General features: G+C 48.8%; 1 protein-coding gene across 1 annotated transcript in view; it reads right to left on the reverse strand.

Annotated features, from left to right (window-relative positions):
* LOC147083150 (NACHT, LRR and PYD domains-containing protein 3-like) overlaps nucleotides 1-22,181 on the reverse strand; it is a 133,286-nt gene that overhangs the window by 32,290 nt on the left and 78,815 nt on the right. The window contains exon 5 of the mRNA XM_085980236.1: nucleotides 21,835-22,001. Within this exon, the coding sequence (XP_085836362.1) occupies nucleotides 21,835-22,001 (167 nt within the window). The remainder of the gene's footprint in view (nucleotides 1-21,834; nucleotides 22,002-22,181) is intronic.

Raw genomic sequence — 22,181 nt, forward strand, 5'->3', positions numbered from 1 at the left:
GGTCTGGTGGGAGGATGAAATGAAGTGGTGAGGAGGCGGAGTTTGTAGAATACGATGGCTTCAGTTTTCACACTGTTTAATTGGATAAAAGTTCAAAGTCAAGAAACGGCACAATCTAATAAAAATACTGAATCTAAAACGTGGAAGTGTGGCAGAACCACTGAATGACTCTGGCTAACTGTATATAATTCCCTTTAACGATGTTCTAACACCAGCCTAAACCTGTACCATTGTGTTAGGCATTACTGTGTTTGGTATATAGAGTTTGCATGTACGGGGCGTGGCCCCTTTAAGAGCGCGGGAAAACGCGATGACGTCACATCGCAAACCACGTGACTGCCCAGGCAGTCCTCGTGGCATCTCCGTTGAGTAAAGACCTGTTTAATTGTTCTCTGGTGTCGATCTCAGTTATTCGTAGGATTTTGTCAATTCCTACATTGGTGACCCCGTTTTTGTGAACGTTTTCACAGAAGAAGAGCACAGCATGGAGGCAAACGCCATTTCACTAAAGTTACCGCAGTTCTGGGAGCAGCAAGCGCCCTCGTGGTTTATTCAGGTCGCGGCCCAGTTCGCCCTGAGGAACATCGATGCGGGTCAGACCAAGTATCTTTACGTGGTCTCTGCACTCGACAGCTCTACCGCCTCTCGGATCGTCAGCCTCCTCGAAAACCCCCCAACGGAGCGCAAGTATGAAACCCTCAAAGCGCGGTTACTGCAGGTTTTCGGGCTCACAAAATCGGAGCGTGCCCATCGATTACTCGCTATGCCCGGGCTCGGGGACTCCAAGCCTTCAGAGTTGATGAGCCAAATGCTCACACTCCTGGGCTCAGAACGGGAATGTTTCCTATTCTGCGAGATTTTCCTCAGCCAACTGCCTGAACAGGTACAAGCTGCCCTGGCCAGATCTGAAACTGAAGACTGCGCAACACTCGCGGCGGAGGCTGACAAAATTTTCGCTGTAACTCGGCAGTACTGCGCCGCCACGAGGCACCCATCCCCCGCAGACACCGCCCCAGCTCGTCAGCCTGCTGGGCTGTTTCTACCACGCGCAGTTCGGTGCAAAGGCAAAGCGTTGCCGCCCTCCTTGCAGTTTCCCCCCCCAAAAATACCAGCATCAACTGACACTGCGAACACCGAGGAACGGGTCTAACGGGCACCCCGCGGCCGCGATCGGCAATGCGGGAAAATTGCTGTTCATCACCGATACTCTCTCCGGTCATCATTTTCTGTGCGACACCGGAGCGCAGTGCAGCATTTTACCCGCATCCGCCCTCAATGTGCAGATGGGGAATCACGGCCCCGCCCTTGAAGCGGCCAATGGCGGAACAATTCGGACCTTCGGCAGACGGCGAGTGGAGTTGTGCCTCGGGGTGCAACGTTTTCACTGGGAGTTTGTTACGGCCAAAGTTTCCCAGTCCTCCTCGGCGCGGATTTCCTGTGCGCCAACAGCCTCCTGGTCGATGTTAGGAACCGGCGGCTGATCAACGCAGCAACTTTTAATTCTCTTCCGTGTTACCGCAGTAACACTACGTCACGCACCGTCTCCTGTGCGTTCCCGACTCCTGATGAGTTCGCTCGCCTGCTCGGCGAATTCCCCGACCTGACAAGACCCACGTTCTCCTCCACCGCACATGGTGTGGAACACCACATCACCACCAATGGCCCCCTGGTCTACGCGTGAGCCTGGCGCCTGGAACCTGGCAGTCGCAAAGGCGGAGTGCGCAACCATGGAACGTTAGGGATTATTCGCCGGTCGGATAGTCCCTGGTCTTCACCCCTCCATATCGTCCTGAAGCCTGGCGGCGGATGGCGGCGACTATCGACGCCACCACTCCTGATCGGTACCCGATTCCCCATATCCAGGATTTCTCTGCCCATTTGGCAGGGAACACCGTGTTCTCAAAAGTCGACCGCGTCCGGGGCTACCACCAGGTCCCAGTTCATCCAGAAGATGTCCAGAAGACCGCAGTCATCACCCCATTGGGCCTCTTCGAGTTTCTACGAATGCCGTTTGGGTTAAAGAACGCCGCCCAGGCTTTCCAACGCCTGATGGACTCCATGCTGCGGGACCTCAAGTTCCTCTTCGTCTTCCTAGATGACATTCTAATTGCCAGTCCTACTAAGGAAGAACATACCTGTCACCTACGCACCCTTTTTCGACACCTCAGCCAACACGGCCTGATTATCAACCCGGCCAAGTGTCAGTTTGGCCTGCACCAAATTGACTTACTGGGGCATCGCATCACCTCAGAGGGAGCGGTTCCTTTACCTTCGAAGGTAGAGTCGGTGACATCCTTTCCATGCCCGCAGAATATAAAGGCCCTGCAGGAATTCCTAGGCATAGTAAACTTTTACCACCGTTTTGTGCCTAAGGCGGCACTACTCATGCAGCCCCTGTACGAGGCCCTCAAGGGCAAGACTGGCAAGAACCCGGTCGACTGGACGGATGACATGGCCTGAGTGTTCGCCGACACCAAAAGCGCCTTAGCCAGCGCAACTATGCTGGCGCACCCGCTGTCAGGAGCCACCATCGCCCTCACCACCGACGCGTCGGACTACGCAGTCGGTGCTGTACAACAGCAGTGGGTGAACGGGACGTGGCAGCCTTTGGCATTCTTCAGCCGTCAACTACGGCAGAACGAGAGAGCATACAGCACGTTCGACCGGGAGTTGCTCGCCCTTTTTCTGGCCATCCGCCATTTTTGGTTCCTACTGGAAGGACATCCTTACACCGCCTTTGTGGACCATAAGCCGCTGACCTTTGCAATGTCCAAGACCGCCGAACCGTGGTCAGCCCGACAGCAGCGTCAACTGACCTACATATCCGAATTCACCACGGATATACAGCATGTGGCCGGTAAGGACAACCTGGTGGCAGACTGCCTCTCCCGCGCGATCGTCAATACGGTTCATTTGGGCATCGACTACACCCTCATGGCAGCGGACCAAGCCTCAGACCCGGAAGTCCAAGCTTACAGAACGGCCATCACTAGCCTCCAGTTGGCTGACGTCAACTTCCATTCGGCAGGTACCACACTGTTGTGTGACGTCTCCATACAGGATCCTCGCCCTGTCATGCCGGACGTCTGCCGCCGCAAAGTGTTCGACGCCATACATGGGTTGTCACACCCTGGAATGAAGGCCTTGCAGAAACTGATGTCCGCAAAATTTGTATGGCATGGCATACATAAGGATGTCCGTGACTGGGCCAACACCTGCGTGGTCTGCCAAAAGGCCAAGGTACAGCGCCACATCAAAGCTCCGTTGGCCACCTTCACAGTTCCGGAGCGACATTTCGACCATGTCAACATGGACCTGGTAGGACCACTCACACCCTCCCATGGTTTTTCACACATCCTGACCATGGTTGACCGCACCACCAGATGGCCAGAGGCAGTCCCCCTGTCATCCACTACTTCGGCGGACGTGGCCAGGGCGTTCATTTCCTCATGGATCGCCCGTTTCGGAGTGCCCGCAGATATTTCATCGGACAGGGGGCCACAGTTTTCCTCCGAACTCTGGAAAGCAGTGGCCCAAGGCCTCGGTGTCAAATTACACCGCCCCACAGCCTATCACCCACAGGCGAACGGCCTCTGCGAACGCTTCCACCGCTCAATGAAAGCCGCCCTGAGGGCCAGCCTCCAGGACGCTGGATGGGTAGACAAGCTACCGTGGGTCCTGCTGGGCCTTCGCACGGCCCCCAAAGACCTTCACTCTTCATCAGCAGAACTCGTGTACGGTCAGCCGCTGCGAGTCCCAGGGGACTTCCTACCAACATCGACGGAGCCCTGGTCCGCGTCTGCCCAGCTTGCTAGTCACCAAGAGGTGGTCAGATGTTTCACACCGGTGCCAACTTTGCACCACGGGCTGCAGGAGTCACACGTTCCCACGGAGCTTCACAAGGCGGGGTACGTTTTTATTCGCCATGACGCACATAGGGATCCGCTCAAGGCCCCATATACCGGTCCTTTCCGCGTGTTGGAAGCAGAGGACAAAACCTTCACGGTAGATGTCGGTGGTAAACCGGACCACATTTCGGTCGACCGCTTAAAGCCAGCACATTTGGACCTTGACCGCCCCGTCGAGACAGCACAACCGCCGAGACGGGGTCGGCCACCCATCGTGGTTACGGCAGACCAAGTGCGACCGCCCGCCAGGCCGCCAGCCGCCCTGCAGACTCTGCCTCGAGAGTACAGGAGTCGTTCTGACAGGCTCGTCAGACCCCCTCACCGTTTGACTTTGTCCGTTAAAGCGAATTCTGGGCGGGGCGCATGTGGCAGAACCACTGAATGACTCTGGCTAACTGTATATAATTCCCTTTAACGATGTGCTAACACCAGCCTAAACCTGTCCCATTGTGTTAGGCATTACTGTGTTTTGTATATAAAGTTTGCATGTACAGGGCGTGGCCCCTTTAAGAGCACAGGAAAATGCGGGCAAACGCGATGACATCACATACGACGTGACTGCCCAGGCAATCCTCACGGCATCTCCGTTGAGTAAAGACCTGTTTAATTGTTCTCCTGTGTCGTTCTCAGTTATTCGTAGGAATTCGTCAATTCCTACAGAAGAAAATTAAAATATGCAACTATTAATATTTCATCCGTCAGTCATTCTCTAACCAGAGTGGAGTGGAAATTCATCCACTAAATTTAAATTGACATTTGCAGACTGAATGAGCTCAACTTCCTGATGTTCCTCTGGGGAGTAACGCTCCAGCCCCAGAGCACAGGAGGAGGTCATTTACCCAGCAGTGTAAACTCCATTCAGGACAGTCCATTTATAGGGAGGACATTTTAACAAATGGGAAACGGTCTTGCGGATTCACTGGGATGTTATCAGAAATGAGGAGTTACGTGTTATTTTTTTAGAATTCGTTCATGGGATGTGGGCGTCGTTGGCAAAGTTGTAGTGTATGTACCCGTCTACCTTTAAGAGAACTATTGAATGTAACCGTTCACCTTTAAGAGAACTACTTTAGGTGTGGCACTATTTGTTTGGCTTCTGTATACTGTAATACCAATAGTGACCACACCAGTATATAAGTGTTGTAGCAGGATTTCTGGGGCAGATTCGCCCGGACCTTCGAATAGTAAAGACCTGTTTGTTTGTTACTCCTGAAGTCTGTGTATTTATTAACTGCACAACCCACAGACTTTACAGTGGCGACGAGTCCGATCGTACCCTGCGGCAAGATTACCAAAAGCAACGAAGAGCGTCGAAGAGAGACAACCGCCCTCGTCGTGCTACCAAAAGAAAACACGAGGCTGCAACAACAGAAAGCAGGAAGACTAACAACAAAAGCTGTATCAGCAACAGGCACTGACTACCCTTCTGCCACGGTGCGGAGTGAGCCGACCAGCAAGAAACAAGGTGGCCGAAGAGACAGAGTAGGGGAAGGTGTAGAAGCATCCGGAGGATAAGGGCAGAGCACTCGACCTCGGTCGAGGGGGAGCTGTGCTGGCCAAAAGTCGGGTCCAACGGCGTCGGGTGACAGCCGGACCGCGATCGGCGGGAACAATCCGGGCAGCGACCGCAGCCACGAAGCGCTGAGCCTGCGAGTAGGCGCGGGAAGAGAAACCCAGCCGCAGCCGGGGAGGGAAACACCGGTCTGCGAGAGGGCTGGGGAGGCGAACGGGAACCGTGTGGGTGAGAGCCGGGTGCGGAGAGAGAGACTGCGAGGAGCCGGTCCAGCGGCTGAGCTGTTCTCCACCAACGGGGTACTCAGAGCCGGCAAAACTGAACGTGCAGGAGTGGGTGAGAGACACAGCCGAAAACGGGGTGAGAGACTGCGCGAGAGCCAGTCCAGCGGCTGAACTGTCCTCCGCTAACGGGGTGTACCCAGCGCTGGTAGAGCCGTGCGGGCGGGAGGAAAAGACATAGCCGAGTAAGGGGAGCTGTGCGGTAGCCAGCCAGCGGCTGAACCTGTCCGCTGTGGGGGAAGCGTACCCCTTCCACCGGGAAGAAACGCGGGAAGCCGCCATTAGGCGGAGAAGACGCCAGAAGCGGGAAACCGCCATTGAAGTGGGCGGGGCGAGAAAGGAAGAGCGGGAAACCGCCATTTTCGCGGGAAAACCGCCATCTTGATTGACATACCGCCATTGAAGTGGGCGGGGAGAGAAGGAAAGAGCGGGAAACCGCCGATTTCGCGGGAAAACCGCCATCTTAGAAACAAATAAATAAATAAGAAATACTGGTGCTGCTCCCAAGGGAAGAAAGATGCCTAAGCGAGGGAATATTAACGACTTTAATTCTGAAATAGAAGACTGGGCCACGTACGTGGAACGCATAGAGATCTATTGCGAAGCCAACAAAATAGAGGAAGACGACAAGGCGATAACATTGCTAAACTCGATGGGGGCAAAAACATACGGGCTCTTGAAGCATCTAATAGCACCAAATAAACCAGCGGATCAGACCTTCGAAGAGATTGTGGCTGTGCTGAAGGACCACTTGAACCCCACACCGCTGATGCTGGCTGAACGATTCAAATTCTACGCAAGAACGCAGAAGAAAGACGAAAGCAATGCGGAATACTTGGTCGAACTGCGTAGGCTAGCGAAATACTGCCAGTTCGGAGGGAATCTGACAGAAGCGCTGCGGGACAAGTTCGTATGCGGATTGTCCAAAGAAGGGACGCAGAAGCGACTACTGGAAGAGAACGACCTCACACTGGACAGGGCTGTCCTTATAGCTGCATCGCACGAAGCCGCAGCGAAAGGAACGGCGGAAATGCAACTAAAGGCAGCGGCACTCTGGGTGGACCAAATTACTTCAAGCACAACAAAATGCTACCATTGTGGGAAGACAACGCACGACCAGAATCAATGCTGGTTTAAGAACCAAGAGTGTAGGAAATGTGGCAAACTGGGTCACATCGCGAAGGTATGCCGGTCCGGGAAAAAGATCAATAATCAAAGGAAGCCACCACCAGAAAAGTACAAGAAGGTACACAAGGTGGCTGAGAAGAGTTCAGACGAACAGAATTCAGTCTCAGACCCAAACAACCAGGAGCTGGGTAGGCTGAGAATCCACAATGTGGGTAAAGAAACGGATCTACAGGCCATCTGGGTCATACTAAAAATAGCTGGAGTCCAAGTAAGAATGGAGCTGGACACTGGATCAGCTCTATCAGTCATCAACCGAAGGGACTACCACCGGCTATTCTCTCACATACCTTTAAGAAATACCAAGTTCGTATTACAGACATACACGGGGCATAACGTATACCCCGTGGGGAAAATAAGAGTCAAGGTGAGAGATAGGGGGAAAGAACACCCAAGAATGAGCTTGTACGTATTACCTGAGGGAGGACCACCACTTCTAGGATGGGAGTGGATTAAGAAAATAGACATGGAATGGCATTACCTAAAAGCCATAATGAGGGAGGACTCGGTGCAAGCTATTAGCTCAGATTCTGAAATGGATGATGATAAGACCAAGTCGAAAATGGAAGACAAGGCTAAAAGGGACTTGCCGACGATGGGAAAGAAAATGAAGACAGGCAGAAGGACTTATGGTACCAAGAAGAATAAAGCTGCAGAGCAGAACTCCAGGTTGACAGAGAATTCTGAGCCTGTTCAAGCAAAAGATTCATCCATGACGGAAGAACACCGAGCTCGGACGCAAACTTATGTCAAAGTACGACAACAATTAGAACAGTTCAGTGACCGTCTCGTACAGGAGATGAAAAATATGGAAAAGTTCTGGGACACCGAATGGGGGAACCTGGAAAGACTACAGAGACAGCTAGCTCAAGCAGAGAGCGACCATAGAGCCATCGTGGTCAAATACCAATCACATTCCCCTGATGCTGTTCAGGAACTAGAATATTTACAGAATGAACCAAAGGAAGAGGAATCTTCAGGGAGCCAGGATTTTATTCCAGTTCTTCTTTACGACTCCTTACAAGCAGAGTGTGAGAAGTTGAAAGAACAGTATGAACAGGCCCAGGCTACAATTCAGGAGGGGGTTAACTCGGCAGCCTCCGAAAGCTAGTTTCAGTAGAAGCATGTGAACAACTAAAGGTTGAACATGAGCAAGAAGTCCAAAGGCTGCAGGAAATTCTTGATGAGCTCAAGGCCAAGACAGACTCATCGATAGAAGCTCCATCCATAGATGAGCAATTAGAGGTGAAAATCATGGCAGAGCATGAAAGACAGGATGTCCAAGAACTTATAAAAACATTGAAGGACACCCAAGACAAATATGAGGCGGCAATGTCCGAGGTTCAACAACTTGAAGAACAGATTCAACTGGGAATCCTTTCAGTGGAAGAACAGGACACTAAGAATGATCCCTGAACATGAACTAGAGAGCATCAGGGCGCAACTTTTCCGAGCGCTGAAAGCCAAAGTTCAAGAGGAACGTAAGGTGGAAGTATTGGAGAAAGAGGTGGATGAAATGGAGAAGACTCTGATCCACCGTGTTCCCAGGGAAGAGTTAACGGTCGGCCAACTCCTTCATATGCTGAAGGACAAGACTCTGCAAGGGGAACAATCTGAACACGAGCTTCAATCTTCAGGGGGAACGAGTTCGGAGCTCTCAAAAGTCACGGGGATAGCTGAGGTGGCAACACAAATTTTACAAGGATGCCAAAAGTACGTTGAATCACGTCAAGGTGAACAGAAGAAGGTGGAAACCGTTACTTCAGTAGAAGGGTTAAATAGCCTGATAACGCAATTACCGATGGAAAGGAAGGTATTGAACTCACAAATGAGGTCCGTCGTGAAGGAATGGCAGATAACCCAGGAAGAGCGGGATGAATATGAATGCATGAAGAAGGCTTTTCAAGAAAGATGTTTAGGGAAGGAACCACCGTCAGCTAACGTCCAGACGGGTGAGGAGGAAGAAGAAGTCTCTCTCGCTGGCCTAACTCAGGACGAACCTGAATATTACCATGACCTGTTGAGTGACACTGAATATTATGAGGATGTGGTCTGCCCAGCTTGTGATGAAAACTCTCAAAGTGCTGAAATCCGGATGAAGCACTTAAGGTCTAAGGAACATAGAGAGTTGGTGGCGCTACAGCTGGCAGCCGAGAAAGGAGCTCCGAGAGTTTCAAAAAGGCAGAAAAGAAAAAGAAGCAGAAGATAATAACTGTCTAAAATATTAGCACTTCTACCATTCCAGGCGGGACATTACGAAAGGAGCTAAATTAGTTGAAAAACTGGAAAATGTCAAGACAGCCAGTTGGTTGTAAAAGTCCGCACTGCTGGTTCAACAGGACGAAAGTTCAAGCTGTTACGTCAAGAAAAAGGCTATGGAGGAGTCACGCTAGCCAGGTGAACCGGCTACCCCAAAGAAATGTTGTTCGGAACGAGTCAAGATCAGAGACTGAATCTATGAACTGTTTCCGCAGAGATGGAACCTGTGAACTGTTTCCACCGAGATTATATTTGTAAATTGTTTTATATGACATTGACTCCACCGAGATTATAGCTGTAATTTGTTTTATAGGAAGTTGAAGATATGTATGTTTAACGGGGACTCTAAGTAATAAGCTAAAAAGGGAGGATTGTAGTGTATGTACCCGTCTACCTTTAAGGGAACTATTGAATGTAACCGTTCACCTTTAAGGGAACTACTTTAGGTGTGGCACTATTTGTTTGGCTTCTGTATACTGTAATACCGATAGTGACCACACCAGTATATAAGTGTTGTAGCAGGATTTCTGGGGCAGATTCGCCCGGACCTTCGAATAGTAAAGACCTGTTTGTTTGTTACTCCTGAAGTCTGTGTATTTATTAACTGCACAACCCACAGACTTTACAAAAGTAAGCATGTATTGCCCATCCCTAATTGCCCCTCGAGAAGGTGGTGGTGAGCCGCCTTCTTGAACCACTGCAGTCCGTGGGGTGAAGGTACTCCCACAGTGCTATCAGGGAGGGAGTTCCAGGATTTTGACCCAGCGACGATGAAGGATCGGCGATATATTTCCAAGTCAGGATGGTTTGTGTGACTTGGAAGGGAACTTGGAGATGGTGGTGTTCCCATGTGCCTGCTGCCCTTGTCCTTCGAGGTTGTGGGTTTGGGAGGTGCTGCCGAAGAAGCCTTGGCGACTTGCTGCAATGCATCTTGTAGATGGTACATACTGCAGCCACGGTACACCATGTGTTTGAGGGGATTTGATAATCTGGGCTCATGCCACTATGAGAAGATTAAGTGAGGAGTTGAGGGAAGTCTTCAAGATTCTGAACGCACATGATGAAATAAATAGCCCTGAAATTACTGTCTCTGTAATCCGTTTGAAAGTCCTTGCAACTTTTGGAGCCGGAACTTGCGATCCATCAATTTACGCCTTGACAGATCATCCGAACCGCCTGTAAAATGAGCATCGCTGGAGCAGAGTTGGGCTATTTGCCCAACAACTGCCCAGCAATTGCCCACGCATCTCTTATGGCTGCTAAAGGCAGGCACAGCGCCTGCCTGCCTGCATCAGCATAATTGTTTATATAAGGCTTAAATAAAATATTTAAAAATCCAAAATTATGCGCACACACGTCAAATGAGTTTATGCGAATATTGACCCGGGTTAAGATGTTTAAAATTATTTATCAAAAAATTAAATTTTTATTGAGGTTGGTGCAACTAAGTATCTTTTGCATAAAATTGCAGTTCAGTACATTTATTATTCTGTACATTTATAATTATTTGGGGATTCCATTGCTCATCAGGGGATTCCGTTCATAAATGATTGAAACGGAATCCTCCTTTGTCATTGGAGAACCGGGTGTACGAGATCCCAGGGATGGTTCTGAACCACCTGTGTCACTGGGATCTGTGGGCCCTGACACTGCCACCACCTGGAGGGCCAAGACCGGAACTGTTCACGGCCTGGACCCCAGCGGGTACTTCCGGAATTATTTCACGGGTCGGAATGTATTCCTGAGGTAGGCCTCCGACCGCAGATGGTTTCCACTGTTTGTACATAGGGGATAAAATTTACTCCCGAGGTAGGCCTCCGCCCGCAGATTGTTTCCACTGTTTGTACATAGGGGATAAAATTTACTCCAGAGGTAGGCCTCCGCCCGCAGAGTGTTTCCATTGTTTGTTCAGAGGGACAAATTTACTCCCGAGGTAGGCCTCCGCCCGCAGAGTGTTCCCATTGTTTGTTCAGAGGGACAAATTTACTCCCGAGGTAGACCTCCGCCCGCAGATTGTTCCCTTGTTTGTTCAGAGGGACAAATTTACTCCCGAGGTAGGCCTCCGCCCGCAGATTGTTCCCATTGTTTGTTCAGAGGGACAAATTTACTCCCGAGGTAGGCCTCCGCCCGCAGATTGTTTCCACTGTTTGTTCAGAGGGACAAATTTACTCCCGAGGTAGGCCTCCGCCCGCAGAGTGTTCCCATTGTTTGTTCAGAGGGACAAATTTACTCCCGAGGTAGGCCTCCGCCCGCAGAGTGTTTCCATTGTTTGTTCAGAGGGACAAATTTACTCCCGAGGTAGGCCTCCGCCCGCAGAGTGTTCCCATTGTTTGTTCAGAGGGACAAATTTACTCCCGAGGTAGGCCTCCGCCCGCAGAGTGTTCCCATTGTTTGTTCAGAGGGACAAATTTACTCCCGAGGTAGGCCTCCGCCCGCAGAGTGTTTCCATTGTTTGTTCAGAGGGACAAATTTACTCCCGCGGTAGGCCTCCGCCCGCAGAGTGTTCCCATTGTTTGTTCAGAGGGACAAATTTACTCCCGCGGTAGGCCTCCGCCCGCAGAGTGTTCCCATTGTTTGTTCAGAGGGACAAATTTACTCCCGCGGTAGGCCTCCGCCCGCAGAGTGTTCCCATTGTTTGTTCAGAGGGACAAATTTACTCCCGAGGTAGGCCTCCGCCCGCAGATTGTTTCCACTGTTTGTTCAGAGGGACAAATTTACTCCCGCGGTAGGCCTCCGCCCGCAGAGTGTTCCCATTGTTTGTTCAGAGGGACAAATTTACTCCCGAGGTAGGCCTCCGCCCGCAGATTGTTCCCTTGTTTGTTCAGAGGGACAAATTTACTCCCGAGGTAGGCCTCCGCCCGCAGAGTGTTTCCATTGTTTGTTCAGAGGGACAAATTTACTCCCGAGGTAGGCCTCCGCCCGCAGAGTGTTTCCATTGTTTGTTCAGAGGGACAAATTTACTCCCGAGGTAGGCCTCCGCCCGCAGATTGTTCCCTTGTTTGTTCAGAGGGACAAATTTACTCCCGAGGTAGGCCTCCGCCCGCAGATTGTTTCCACTGTTTGTTCAGAGGGACAAATTTACTCCCGAGGTAGGCCTCCGCCCGCAGAGTGTTTCCACTGTTTGTTCAGAGGGACAAATTTACTCCCGAGGTAGGCCTCCGCCCGCAGATTGTTCCCTTGTTTGTTCAGAGGGGACAAATTTACTCCCGCGGTAGGCCTCCGCCCGCAGATTGTTCCCATTGTTTGTTCAGAGGGACAAATTTACTCCCGAGGTAGGCCTCCACCCGCAGAGTGTTTCCACTGTTTGTTCAGAGGGACAAATTTACTCCCGAGGTAGGCCTCCGCCCGCAGAGTGTTTCCACTGTTTGTTCAGAGGGACAAATTTACTCCCGAGGTAGGCCTCCGCCCGCAGAGTGTTTCCACTGTTTGTTCAGAGGGACAAATTTACTCCCGAGGTAGGCCTCCGCCCGCAGAGTGTTCCCATTGTTTGTTCAGAGGGACAAATTTACTCCCGAGGTAGGCCTCCGCCCGCAGAGTGTTTCCACTGTTTGTTCAGAGGGACAAATTTACTCCCGAGGTAGGCCTCCGCCCGCAGAGTGTTTCCACTGTTTGTTCAGAGGGACAAATTTACTCCCGAGGTAGGCCTCCGCCCGCAGAGTGTTTCCACTGTTTGTTCAGAGGGACAAATTTACTCCCGAGGTAGGCCTCCGCCCGCAGAGTGTTCCCACTGTTTGTTCAGAGGGACAAATTTACTCCCGAGGTAGGCCTCCGCCCGCAGAGTGTTCCCATTGTTTGTTCAGAGGGACAAATTTACTCCCGAGGTAGGCCTCCGCCCGCAGAGTGTTTCCACTGTTTGTTCAGAGGGACAAATTTACTCCCGAGGTAGGCCTCCGCCCGCAGAGTGTTTCCACTGTTTGTTCAGAGGGACAAATTTACTCCCGAGGTAGGCCTCCGCCCGCAGAGTGTTCCCATTGTTTGTTCAGAGGGACAAATTTACTCCCGAGGTAGGCCTCCACCGCAGAGCGTTTCCACTGTTTGTTCAGAGGGACAAATTTACTCCCGAGGTAGGCCTCCGCCCGCAGAGTGTTTCCATTGTTTGTTCAGAGGGACAAATTTACTCCCGAGGTAGGCCTCCGCCCGCAGAGTGTTCCCAACGTTTGTTCAGAGGGGTCTAATTTACTCCCGAGGTAGGCCTCCGCCCGCAGAGTGTTCCCATTGTTTGTTCAGAGGGACAAATTTACTCCCGAGGTAGGCCTCCGCCCGCAGAGTGTTCCCATTGTTTGTTCAGAGGGACAAATTTACTCCCGAGGTAGGCCTCCGCCCGCAGAGTGTTTCCACTGTTTGTTCAGAGGGACAAATTTACTCCCGAGGTAGGCCTCCGCCCGCAGAGTGTTCCCATTGTTTGTTCAGAGGGACAAATTTACTCCCGAGGTAGGCCTCCGCCCGCAGAGTGTTCCCATTGTTTGTTCAGAGGGACAAATTTACTCCCGAGGTAGGCCTCCACCGCAGAGCGTTTCCACTGTTTGTTCAGAGGGACAAATTTACTCCCGAGGTAGGCCTCCGCCCACAGAGTGTTTCCACTGTTTGTTCAGAGGGACAAATTTACTCCCGAGGTAGGCCTCCGCCCGCAGATTGTTCCCATTGTTTGTTCAGAGGGGACAAATTTACTCCCGAGGTAGGCCTCCGCCCGCAGAGTGTTCCCATTGTTTGTTCAGAGGGACAAATTTACTCCCGCGGTAGGCCTCCGCCCGCAGAGTGTTTCCATTGTTTGTTCAGAGGGACAAATTTACTCCCGAGGTAGGCCTCCGCCCGCAGAGTGTTCCCATTGTTTGTTCAGAGGGACAAATTTACTCCCGAGGTAGGCCTCCGCCCGCAGAGTGTTCCCAATGTTTGTACATAGGGGACAAATTTACTCCCGAGGTAGGCCTCCGCCCGCAGAGTGTTTCCATTGTTTGTTCAGAGGGACAAATTTACTCCCGAGGTAGGCCTCCGCCCGCAGAGTGTTCCCATTGTTTGTTCAGAGGGGACAAATTTACTCCCGCGGTAGGCCTCCGCCCGCAGAGTGTTTCCATTGTTTGTTCAGAGGGACAAATTTACTCCCGAGGTAGGCCTCCGCCCACAGAGTGTTTCCATTGTTTGTTCAGAGGGACAAATTTACTCCTGAGGTAGGCCTCCGCCCGCAGAGTGTTCCCAATGTTTGTACATAGGGGACAAATGTCGGCCAATTCGAAGTATTACGGGTAAGGTTAGATCCATTTATTTAACGACAATTTGGTTAGATTGCATAATTTACTCCCACAAACTGTTGCAGAAGCACTCGATAAATTAATACAATAGATAATATTATTTTTGACAAATTGAGTTTAGTGTTTGTGGAGTGAACAGGAAACTGGGAAGTTGGGAAGAGCTAAGGCTGGATATTAACAGTAATGGGCAGTGAGCAGGAGGTTGGGATTAGACTAGATGGGATATTAACAGTAATGGGCAGTAAGGTTGGGATTAGACTAGATGGGATATTAACAGTAATGGGCAGTGAGCAGGAGGTTGGGATTAGACTAGGTGGGATATTAACAGTAATGGGCAGTGAGCAGGAGGTTGGGATTAGACTAGGTGGGATATTAACAGTAATGGGTAGTGAGCAGGAGGTTGGGATTAGACTAGGTGGGATATTAACGGTAATGGGCAGTGAGCAGGAGGTTGGGATTAGACTAGGTGGGATATTAACAGTAATGGGCAGTGAGCAGGAGGTTGGGATTAGACTAGGTGGGGTATTAACAGTAATGGGTAGTGAGCAGGAGGTTGGGATTAGACTAGGTGGGATATTAACTGTAATGGGCAGTGAGCAGGAGGTTGGGATTAGACTAGGTGGGATATTAACAGTAATGGGCAGTGAGCAGGAGGTTGGGATTAGACTAGGTGGGATATTAACAGTAATAGGCAGTGAGCAGGAGGTTGGGATTAGACTAGGTGGGATATTAACAGTAATGGGTAGTGAGCAGGAGGTTGGGATTAGACTAGGTGGGATAGTAACAGTAATGGGTAGTGAGCAGGAGGTTGGGATTAGACGAGGTGGGGTATTAACAGTAATGGGTAGTGAGCAGGAGGTTGGGATTAGACTAGGTGGGATAGTAACAGTAATGGGTAGTGAGCAGGAGGTTGGGATTAGACTAGGTGGGATATTAACGGTAATGGGCAGTGAGCAGGAGGTTGGGATTAGACTAGGTGGGATATTAACAGTAATGGGCAGTGAGCAGGAGGTTGGGATTAGACTAGGTGGGATATTAACGGTAATGGGTAGTGAGCAGGAGGTTGGGATTAGACTAGGTGGGATATTAACAGTAATGGGCAGTGAGCAGGAGGTTGGGATTAGACTAGGTGGGATATTAACGGTAATGGGCAGTGAGCAGGAGGTTGGGATTAGACTCGGTGGGATATTAACAGTAATGGGCAGTGAGCAGGAGGTTGGGATTAGACTAGGTAGGATATTAACAGTAATGGGCAGTGAGCAGGAGGTTGGGATTAGACTAGGTGGGATATTAACTGTAATGGGCAGTGAGCAGGAGGTTGAGATTAGACTAGGTGGGATATTAACGGTAATGGGCAGTGAGCAGGAGGTTGGGATTAGACCAGGTGGGATATTAACGGTAATGGGTAGTGAGCAGGAGGTTGGGATTAGACTAGGTGGGATATTAACAGTAATGGGCAGTGAGCAGGAGGTTGGGATTAGACTAGGTGGGATATTAACGGTAATGGGCAGTGAGCAGGAGGTTGGGATTAGACTAGGTGGGATATTAACAGTAATGGGCAGTGAGCAGGAGGTTGGGATTAGACTAGGTGGGATATTAACAGTAATGGGCAGTGAGCAGGAGGTTGGGATTAGACCAGGTGGGATATTAACGGTAATGGGCAGTGAGCAGGAGGTTGGGATTAGACTAGGTGGGATATTAACAGTAATGGGCAGTGAGCAGGAGGTTGGGATTAGACTCGGTGGGATATTAACAGTAATGGGCAGTGAGCAGGAGGTTGGGATTAGACTAGGTGGGATATTAACAGTAATGGGTAGTGAGCAGGAGGTTGGGATTAGACTAGGTGGGATATTAACAGTAATGGGCAGTGAGCAGGAGGTTGGGATTAGACTAGGTGGGATATTAACAGTAATGGGTAGTGAGCAGGAGGTTGGGATTAGACTAGGTGGGATATTAACGGTAATGGGCAGTGAGCAGGAGGTTGGGATTAGACTAGGTGGGATATTAACAGTAATGGGTAGTGAGCAGGAGGTTGGGATTAGACTAGGTAGGATATTAACAGTAATGGGCAGTGAGCAGGAGGTTGGGATTAGACTAGGTGGGATATTAACAGTAATGGGCAGTGAGCAGGAGGTTGGGATTAGACTAGGTAGGATATTAACAGTAATGGGCAGTGAGCAGGAGGTTGGGATTAGACTAGGTGGGATATTAACTGTAATGGGCAGTGAGCAGGAGGTTGGGATTAGACTAGGTGGGATATTAACAGTAATGGGCAGTGAGCAGGAGGTTGAGATTAGACTAGGTGGGATATTAACTGTAATGGGCAGTGAGCAGGAGGTTGAGATTAGACTAGGTGGGATATTAACGGTAATGGGCAGTGAGCAGGAGGTTGGGATTAGACTAGGTGGGATATTAACAGTAATGGGTAGTGAGCAGGAGGTTGGGATTAGACTAGGTGGGATATTAACAGTAATGGGTAGTGAGCAGGAGGTTGGGATTAGACTAGGTGGGATATTAACAGTAATGGGTAGTGAGCAGGAGGTTGGGATTAGACTAGGTGGGATATTAACTGTAATGGGCAGTGAGCAGGAGGTTGAGATTAGACTAGGTGGGATATTAACTGTAATGGGCAGTGAGCAGGAGGTTGAGATTAGACTAGGTGGGATATTAACGGTAATGGGCAGTGAGCAGGAGGTTGGGATTAGACCAGGTGGGATATTAACGGTAATGGGTAGTGAGCAGGAGGTTGGGATTAGACTTGGTGGGATATTAACAGTAATGGGTAGTGAGCAGGAGGTTGGGATTATACCAGGTGGGATATTAACAGTAATGGGCAGTGAGCAGGAGGTTGGGATTAGACTCGGTGGGATATTAACAGTAATGGGCAGTGAGCAGGAGGTTGGGATTAGACTAGGTAGGATATTAACAGTAATGGGCAGTGAGCAGGAGGTTGGGATTAGACTAGGTGGGATATTAACTGTAATGGGCAGTGAGCAGGAGGTTGAGATTAGACTAGGTGGGATATTAACAGTAATGGGCAGTGAGCAGGAGGTTGGGATTAGACTAGGTAGGATATTAACAGTAATGGGCAGTGAGCAGGAGGTTGGGATTAGACCAGGTGGGATATTAACGGTAGTGGGTAGTGAGCAGGAGGTTGGGATTAGACTAGGTGGGATATTAACAGTAATGGGTAGTGAGCAGGAGGTTGGGATTAGACCAGGTGGGATATTAACGGTAATGGGAAGTGAGCAGGAGGTTGGGATTAGACTAGGTGGGATATTAACAGTAATGGGCAGTGAGCAGGAGGTTGGGAATTAGATTCCGTGACTGAGGGAGGAGAAAGCACTATCTAAGGAGGGAGCGCTCTGACTTTTCCATCCACATAGTTGTTTCTGGTTATAAACATTTTTTGTCCTGTTTGAGTTTTATGCATTTTCATCATTTGAGCTCCGGTGTTTTTTACATACCATTTGTTTAGCCCACAAGGGATTTTTTTTTGTGTCATCGAACCTTTCCCCAATTTACTATGAAGTAGTTTCCTGGTCACTCAGCTTATTGCCTTCCCTCTAACTCCTGTCTATTGTCTCCGGTCTCTCCTTTTCCCAGTCCCAATAAAACAGTTTCCCTTTTGCTTTCCATCCACTCAGGAGTTATACCGAACCATGCCCTTGTCCTTTGTGCAGGTACTGACAGATCCACTGGGTATTTTCACCTCTTCGGATCATTGTTTCAGATTCACAATATTTACAGTTTTATTAATTCCTTCCCTATTTTTCAGGTTCATGTTCTGTAACATTATATGATTCTAAGATGTGTTGTTTCAACTATTCTCAGTGGCAGTGAATAAAGTAAATGCGATGTTGGCATTTATTAACATTTGAGCCAAAATAGTCAGATAATCCCGCTACTTTATCAATCATTGGTGTGACCGCACTGAGAATACTGTGTACAGTTCTGATTGCCTCTGTACAATGGTTATCACAGCTAATGAAGACAGCAACTAGTGATTGAGAGGGTGGAGGGATTGGATTAGGAGGAGCTAGTGTGTAAATTGGGCCTGTTCTCACTGGATTAGAGAAGTTTGAGAGGCGGTATGTTCGCTGTTTCACTTTGTCCGGTGTAGTATAAACAGAGGACACGGCCTGTTCTCACTGGATTAGAGAAGTTTGAGAGGTGATATAATCACTGTTTCACTTTGTCCGGTGTAGTATAAACAGAGGACACGGCCTGTTCTCACTGGATTAGAGAAGTTTGAGAGGTGATATAATCGCTGTTTCACTTTGTCCGGTGTAGTATAAACAGAGGACACGGCCTGTTCTCACTGGATTAGAGAAGTTTGAGAGGTGATATAATCGCTGTTTCACTTTGTCCAGTGTAGTATAAACAGAGGACACGGCCTGTTCTCACTGGATTAGAGAAGTTTGAGAGGTGATATAATCGCTGTTTCACTTTGTCCAGTGTAGTATAAACAGAGGACACGGCCTGTTCTCACTGGATTAGAGAAGTTTGAGAGGTGATATAATCACTGTTTCACTTTGTCCGGTGTAGTATAAACAGAGGACACGGCCTGTTCTCACTGGATTAGAGAAGTTTGAGAGGTGATATAATCACTGTTTCACTTTGTCCGGTGTAGTATAAACAGAGGACACGGCCTGTTCTCACTGGATTAGAGAAGTTTGAGAGGTGATATAATCACTGTTTCACTTTGTCCAGTGTAGTATAAACAGAGGACACAGCCTGTTCTCACTGGATTAGAGAAGTTTGAGAGGTGATATAATCACTGTTTCACTTTGTCCGGTGTAGTATAAACAGAGGACACGGCCTGTTCTCACTGGATTAGAGAAGTTTGAGAGGTGATATAATCACTGTTTCACTTTGTCCAGTGTAGTATAAACAGAGGACACAGCCTGTTCTCACTGGATTAGAGAAGTTTGAGAGGTGATATAATCACTGTTTCACTTTGTCCGGTGTAGTATAAACAGAGGACACGGCCTGTTCTCACTGGATTAGAGAAGTTTGAGAGGTGATATAATCACTGTTTCACTTTGTCCAGTGTAGTATAAACAGAGGACACAGCCTGTTCTCACTGGATTAGAGAAGTTTGAGAGGTGATATAATCACTGTTTCACTTTGTCCAGTGTAGTATAAACAGAGGACACGGCCTGTTCTCACTGGATTAGAGAAGTTTGAGAGGTGATATAATCGCTGTTTCACTTTGTCCAGTGTAGTATAAACAGAGGACACAGCCTGTTCTCACTGGATTAGAGAAGTTTGAGAGGTGATATAATCACTGTTTCACTTTGTCCAGTGTAGTATAAACAGAGGACACGGCCTGTTCTCACTGGATTAGAGAAGTTTGAGAGGTGATATAATCGCTGTTTCACTTTGTCCGGTGTAGTATAAACAGAGGACACGGCCTGTTCTCACTGGATTAGAGAAGTTTGAGAGGTGATATAATCACTGTTTCACTTTGTCCGGTGTAGTATAAACAGAGGACACGGCCTGTTCTCACTGGATTAGAGAAGTTTGAGAGGTGATATAATCACTGTTTCACTTTGTCCGGTGTAGTATAAACAGAGGACACGGCCTGTTCTCACTGGATTAGAGAAGTTTGAGAGGTGATATAATCACTGTTTCACTTTGTCCAGTGTAGTATAAACAGAGGACACGGCCTGTTCTCACTGGATTAGAGAAGTTTGAGAGGTGATATAATCGCTGTTTCACTTTGTCCGGTGTAGTATAAACAGAGGACACGGCCTGTTCTCACTGGATTAGAGAAGTTTGAGAGGTGATATAATCACTGTTTCACTTTGTCCGGTGTAGTATAAACAGAGGACACGGCCTGTTCTCACTGGATTAGAGAAGTTTGAGAGGTGATATAATCACTGTTTCACTTTGTCCGGTGTAGTATAAACAGAGGACACGGCCTGTTCTCACTGGATTAGAGAAGTTTGAGAGGTGATATAATCACTGTTTCACTTTGTCCAGTGTAGTATAAACAGAGGACACGGCCTGTTCTCACTGGATTAGAGAAGTTTGAGAGGTGATATAATCACTGTTTCACTTTGTCCGGTGTAGTATAAACAGAGGACACGGCCTGTTCTCACTGGATTAGAGAAGTTTGAGAGGCGGTATGTTCGCTGTTTCACTTTGTCCGGTGTAGTATAAACAGAGGACACGGCCTGTTCTCACTGGATTAGAGAAGTTTGAGAGGTGATATAATCACTGTTTCACTTTGTCCGGTGTAGTATAAACAGAGGACACGGCCTGTTCTCACTGGATTAGAGAAGTTTGAGAGGCGGTATGTTCCCTGTTTCACTTTGTCCGGTGTAGTATAAACAGAGGACACGGCCTGTTCTCACTGGATTAGAGAAGTTTGAGAGGTGATATAATCACTGTTTCACTTTGTCCAGTGTAGTATAAACAGAGGACACGGCCTGTTCTCACTGGATTAGAGAAGTTTGAGAGGTGATATAATCACTGTTTCACTTTGTCCGGTGTAGTATAAACAGAGGACACGGCCTGTTCTCACTGGATTAGAGAAGTTTGAGAGGTGATATAATCGCTGTTTCACTTTGTCCGGTGTAGTATAAACAGAGGACACGGCCTGTTCTCACTGGATTAGAGAAGTTTGAGAGGTGATATAATCGCTGTTTCACTTTGTCCGGTGTAGTATAAACAGAGGACACGGCCTGTTCTCACTGGATTAGAGAAGTTTGAGAGGCGGTATGTTCGCTGTTTCACTTTGTCCTGTGTAGTATAAACAGAGGACACGGCCTGTTCTCACTGGATTAGAGAAGTTTGAGAGGTGATATAATCACTGTTTCACTTTGTCCGGTGTAACATAAACAGAGGACACGGCCTGTTCTCACTGGATTAGAGAAGTTTGAGAGGCGGTATGTTCCCTGTTTCACTTTGTCCAGTGTAGTATAAACAGAGGACACGGCCTGTGCTTGGAGGGTAAATTGAAAACTAGTCTGTGGAAACAATATTTCAATGAGCGACTGGTCAATCTGGGGGGGGACAGGCTCCCTAGGGAGATGGTGGAAGCTGTTAATATTGATTCATTAAACAGCAAATTAGATAGATTTGTTTCAGAAAATCTCATTTTGGGGTGAAGTATGAGTAATTTGAAATATGAGATGTGGTAAGTGTAACATGCTTGAGGGGAACAGGTGACCTTTGACCTCTGGTTCCCAAAGCTCTCCACCACTGGGGTTTTCCTCACCTCATGTCTGGGTCTGTTGTAGACCAATCGATAGAGATCGATTAGTCAACAACTCCATTATCATTGTAGCATTCTATTATCAGGGTGTCAGGAGGGGAATTACATAGACCTTGATCTTTTTTCAATCGAGTAATTCTTGTTCCTATGACAGCGCTGAACAGAATATCCTGTGACGTAGAATAATCTAAACTCATTCTGTGTCCCTCCCACTTACATGATACTCTTGTCCACTGAAATGGTCCCCGCCTGTTAACCAGAGATCAAGTCCCTCCACACCCTCTTCAACTGCCTGTTCCAGTCTGTCCCGGTAGAATTTCGTCAACTGGAACAGCTGGTAATCGTCGCACTTTGTCAAGAACTTATTGATTGTTGAGTTCAGATCTGTGAACACAAAGAACCACATTAACAAACACCTCCTGAAAACCCACCTACATCGCATGTGTTTCATTCCTCAATCTAGTCAATTCTGTGTGCAAATTTCTCAAACACGACTTATCGACAGCTTATCGGATCCAGCCACCCCGATCATCCCCTGTATCAGTAAATGTTCACTAAGGATAC

This window comes from Somniosus microcephalus, unplaced genomic scaffold, assembly GCF_052327205.1.
Source record: "Somniosus microcephalus isolate GS21.2 unplaced genomic scaffold, FLI_Smic_1.0 scaffold71, whole genome shotgun sequence".
Lineage (NCBI taxonomy): Eukaryota > Metazoa > Chordata > Chondrichthyes > Squaliformes > Somniosidae > Somniosus > Somniosus microcephalus.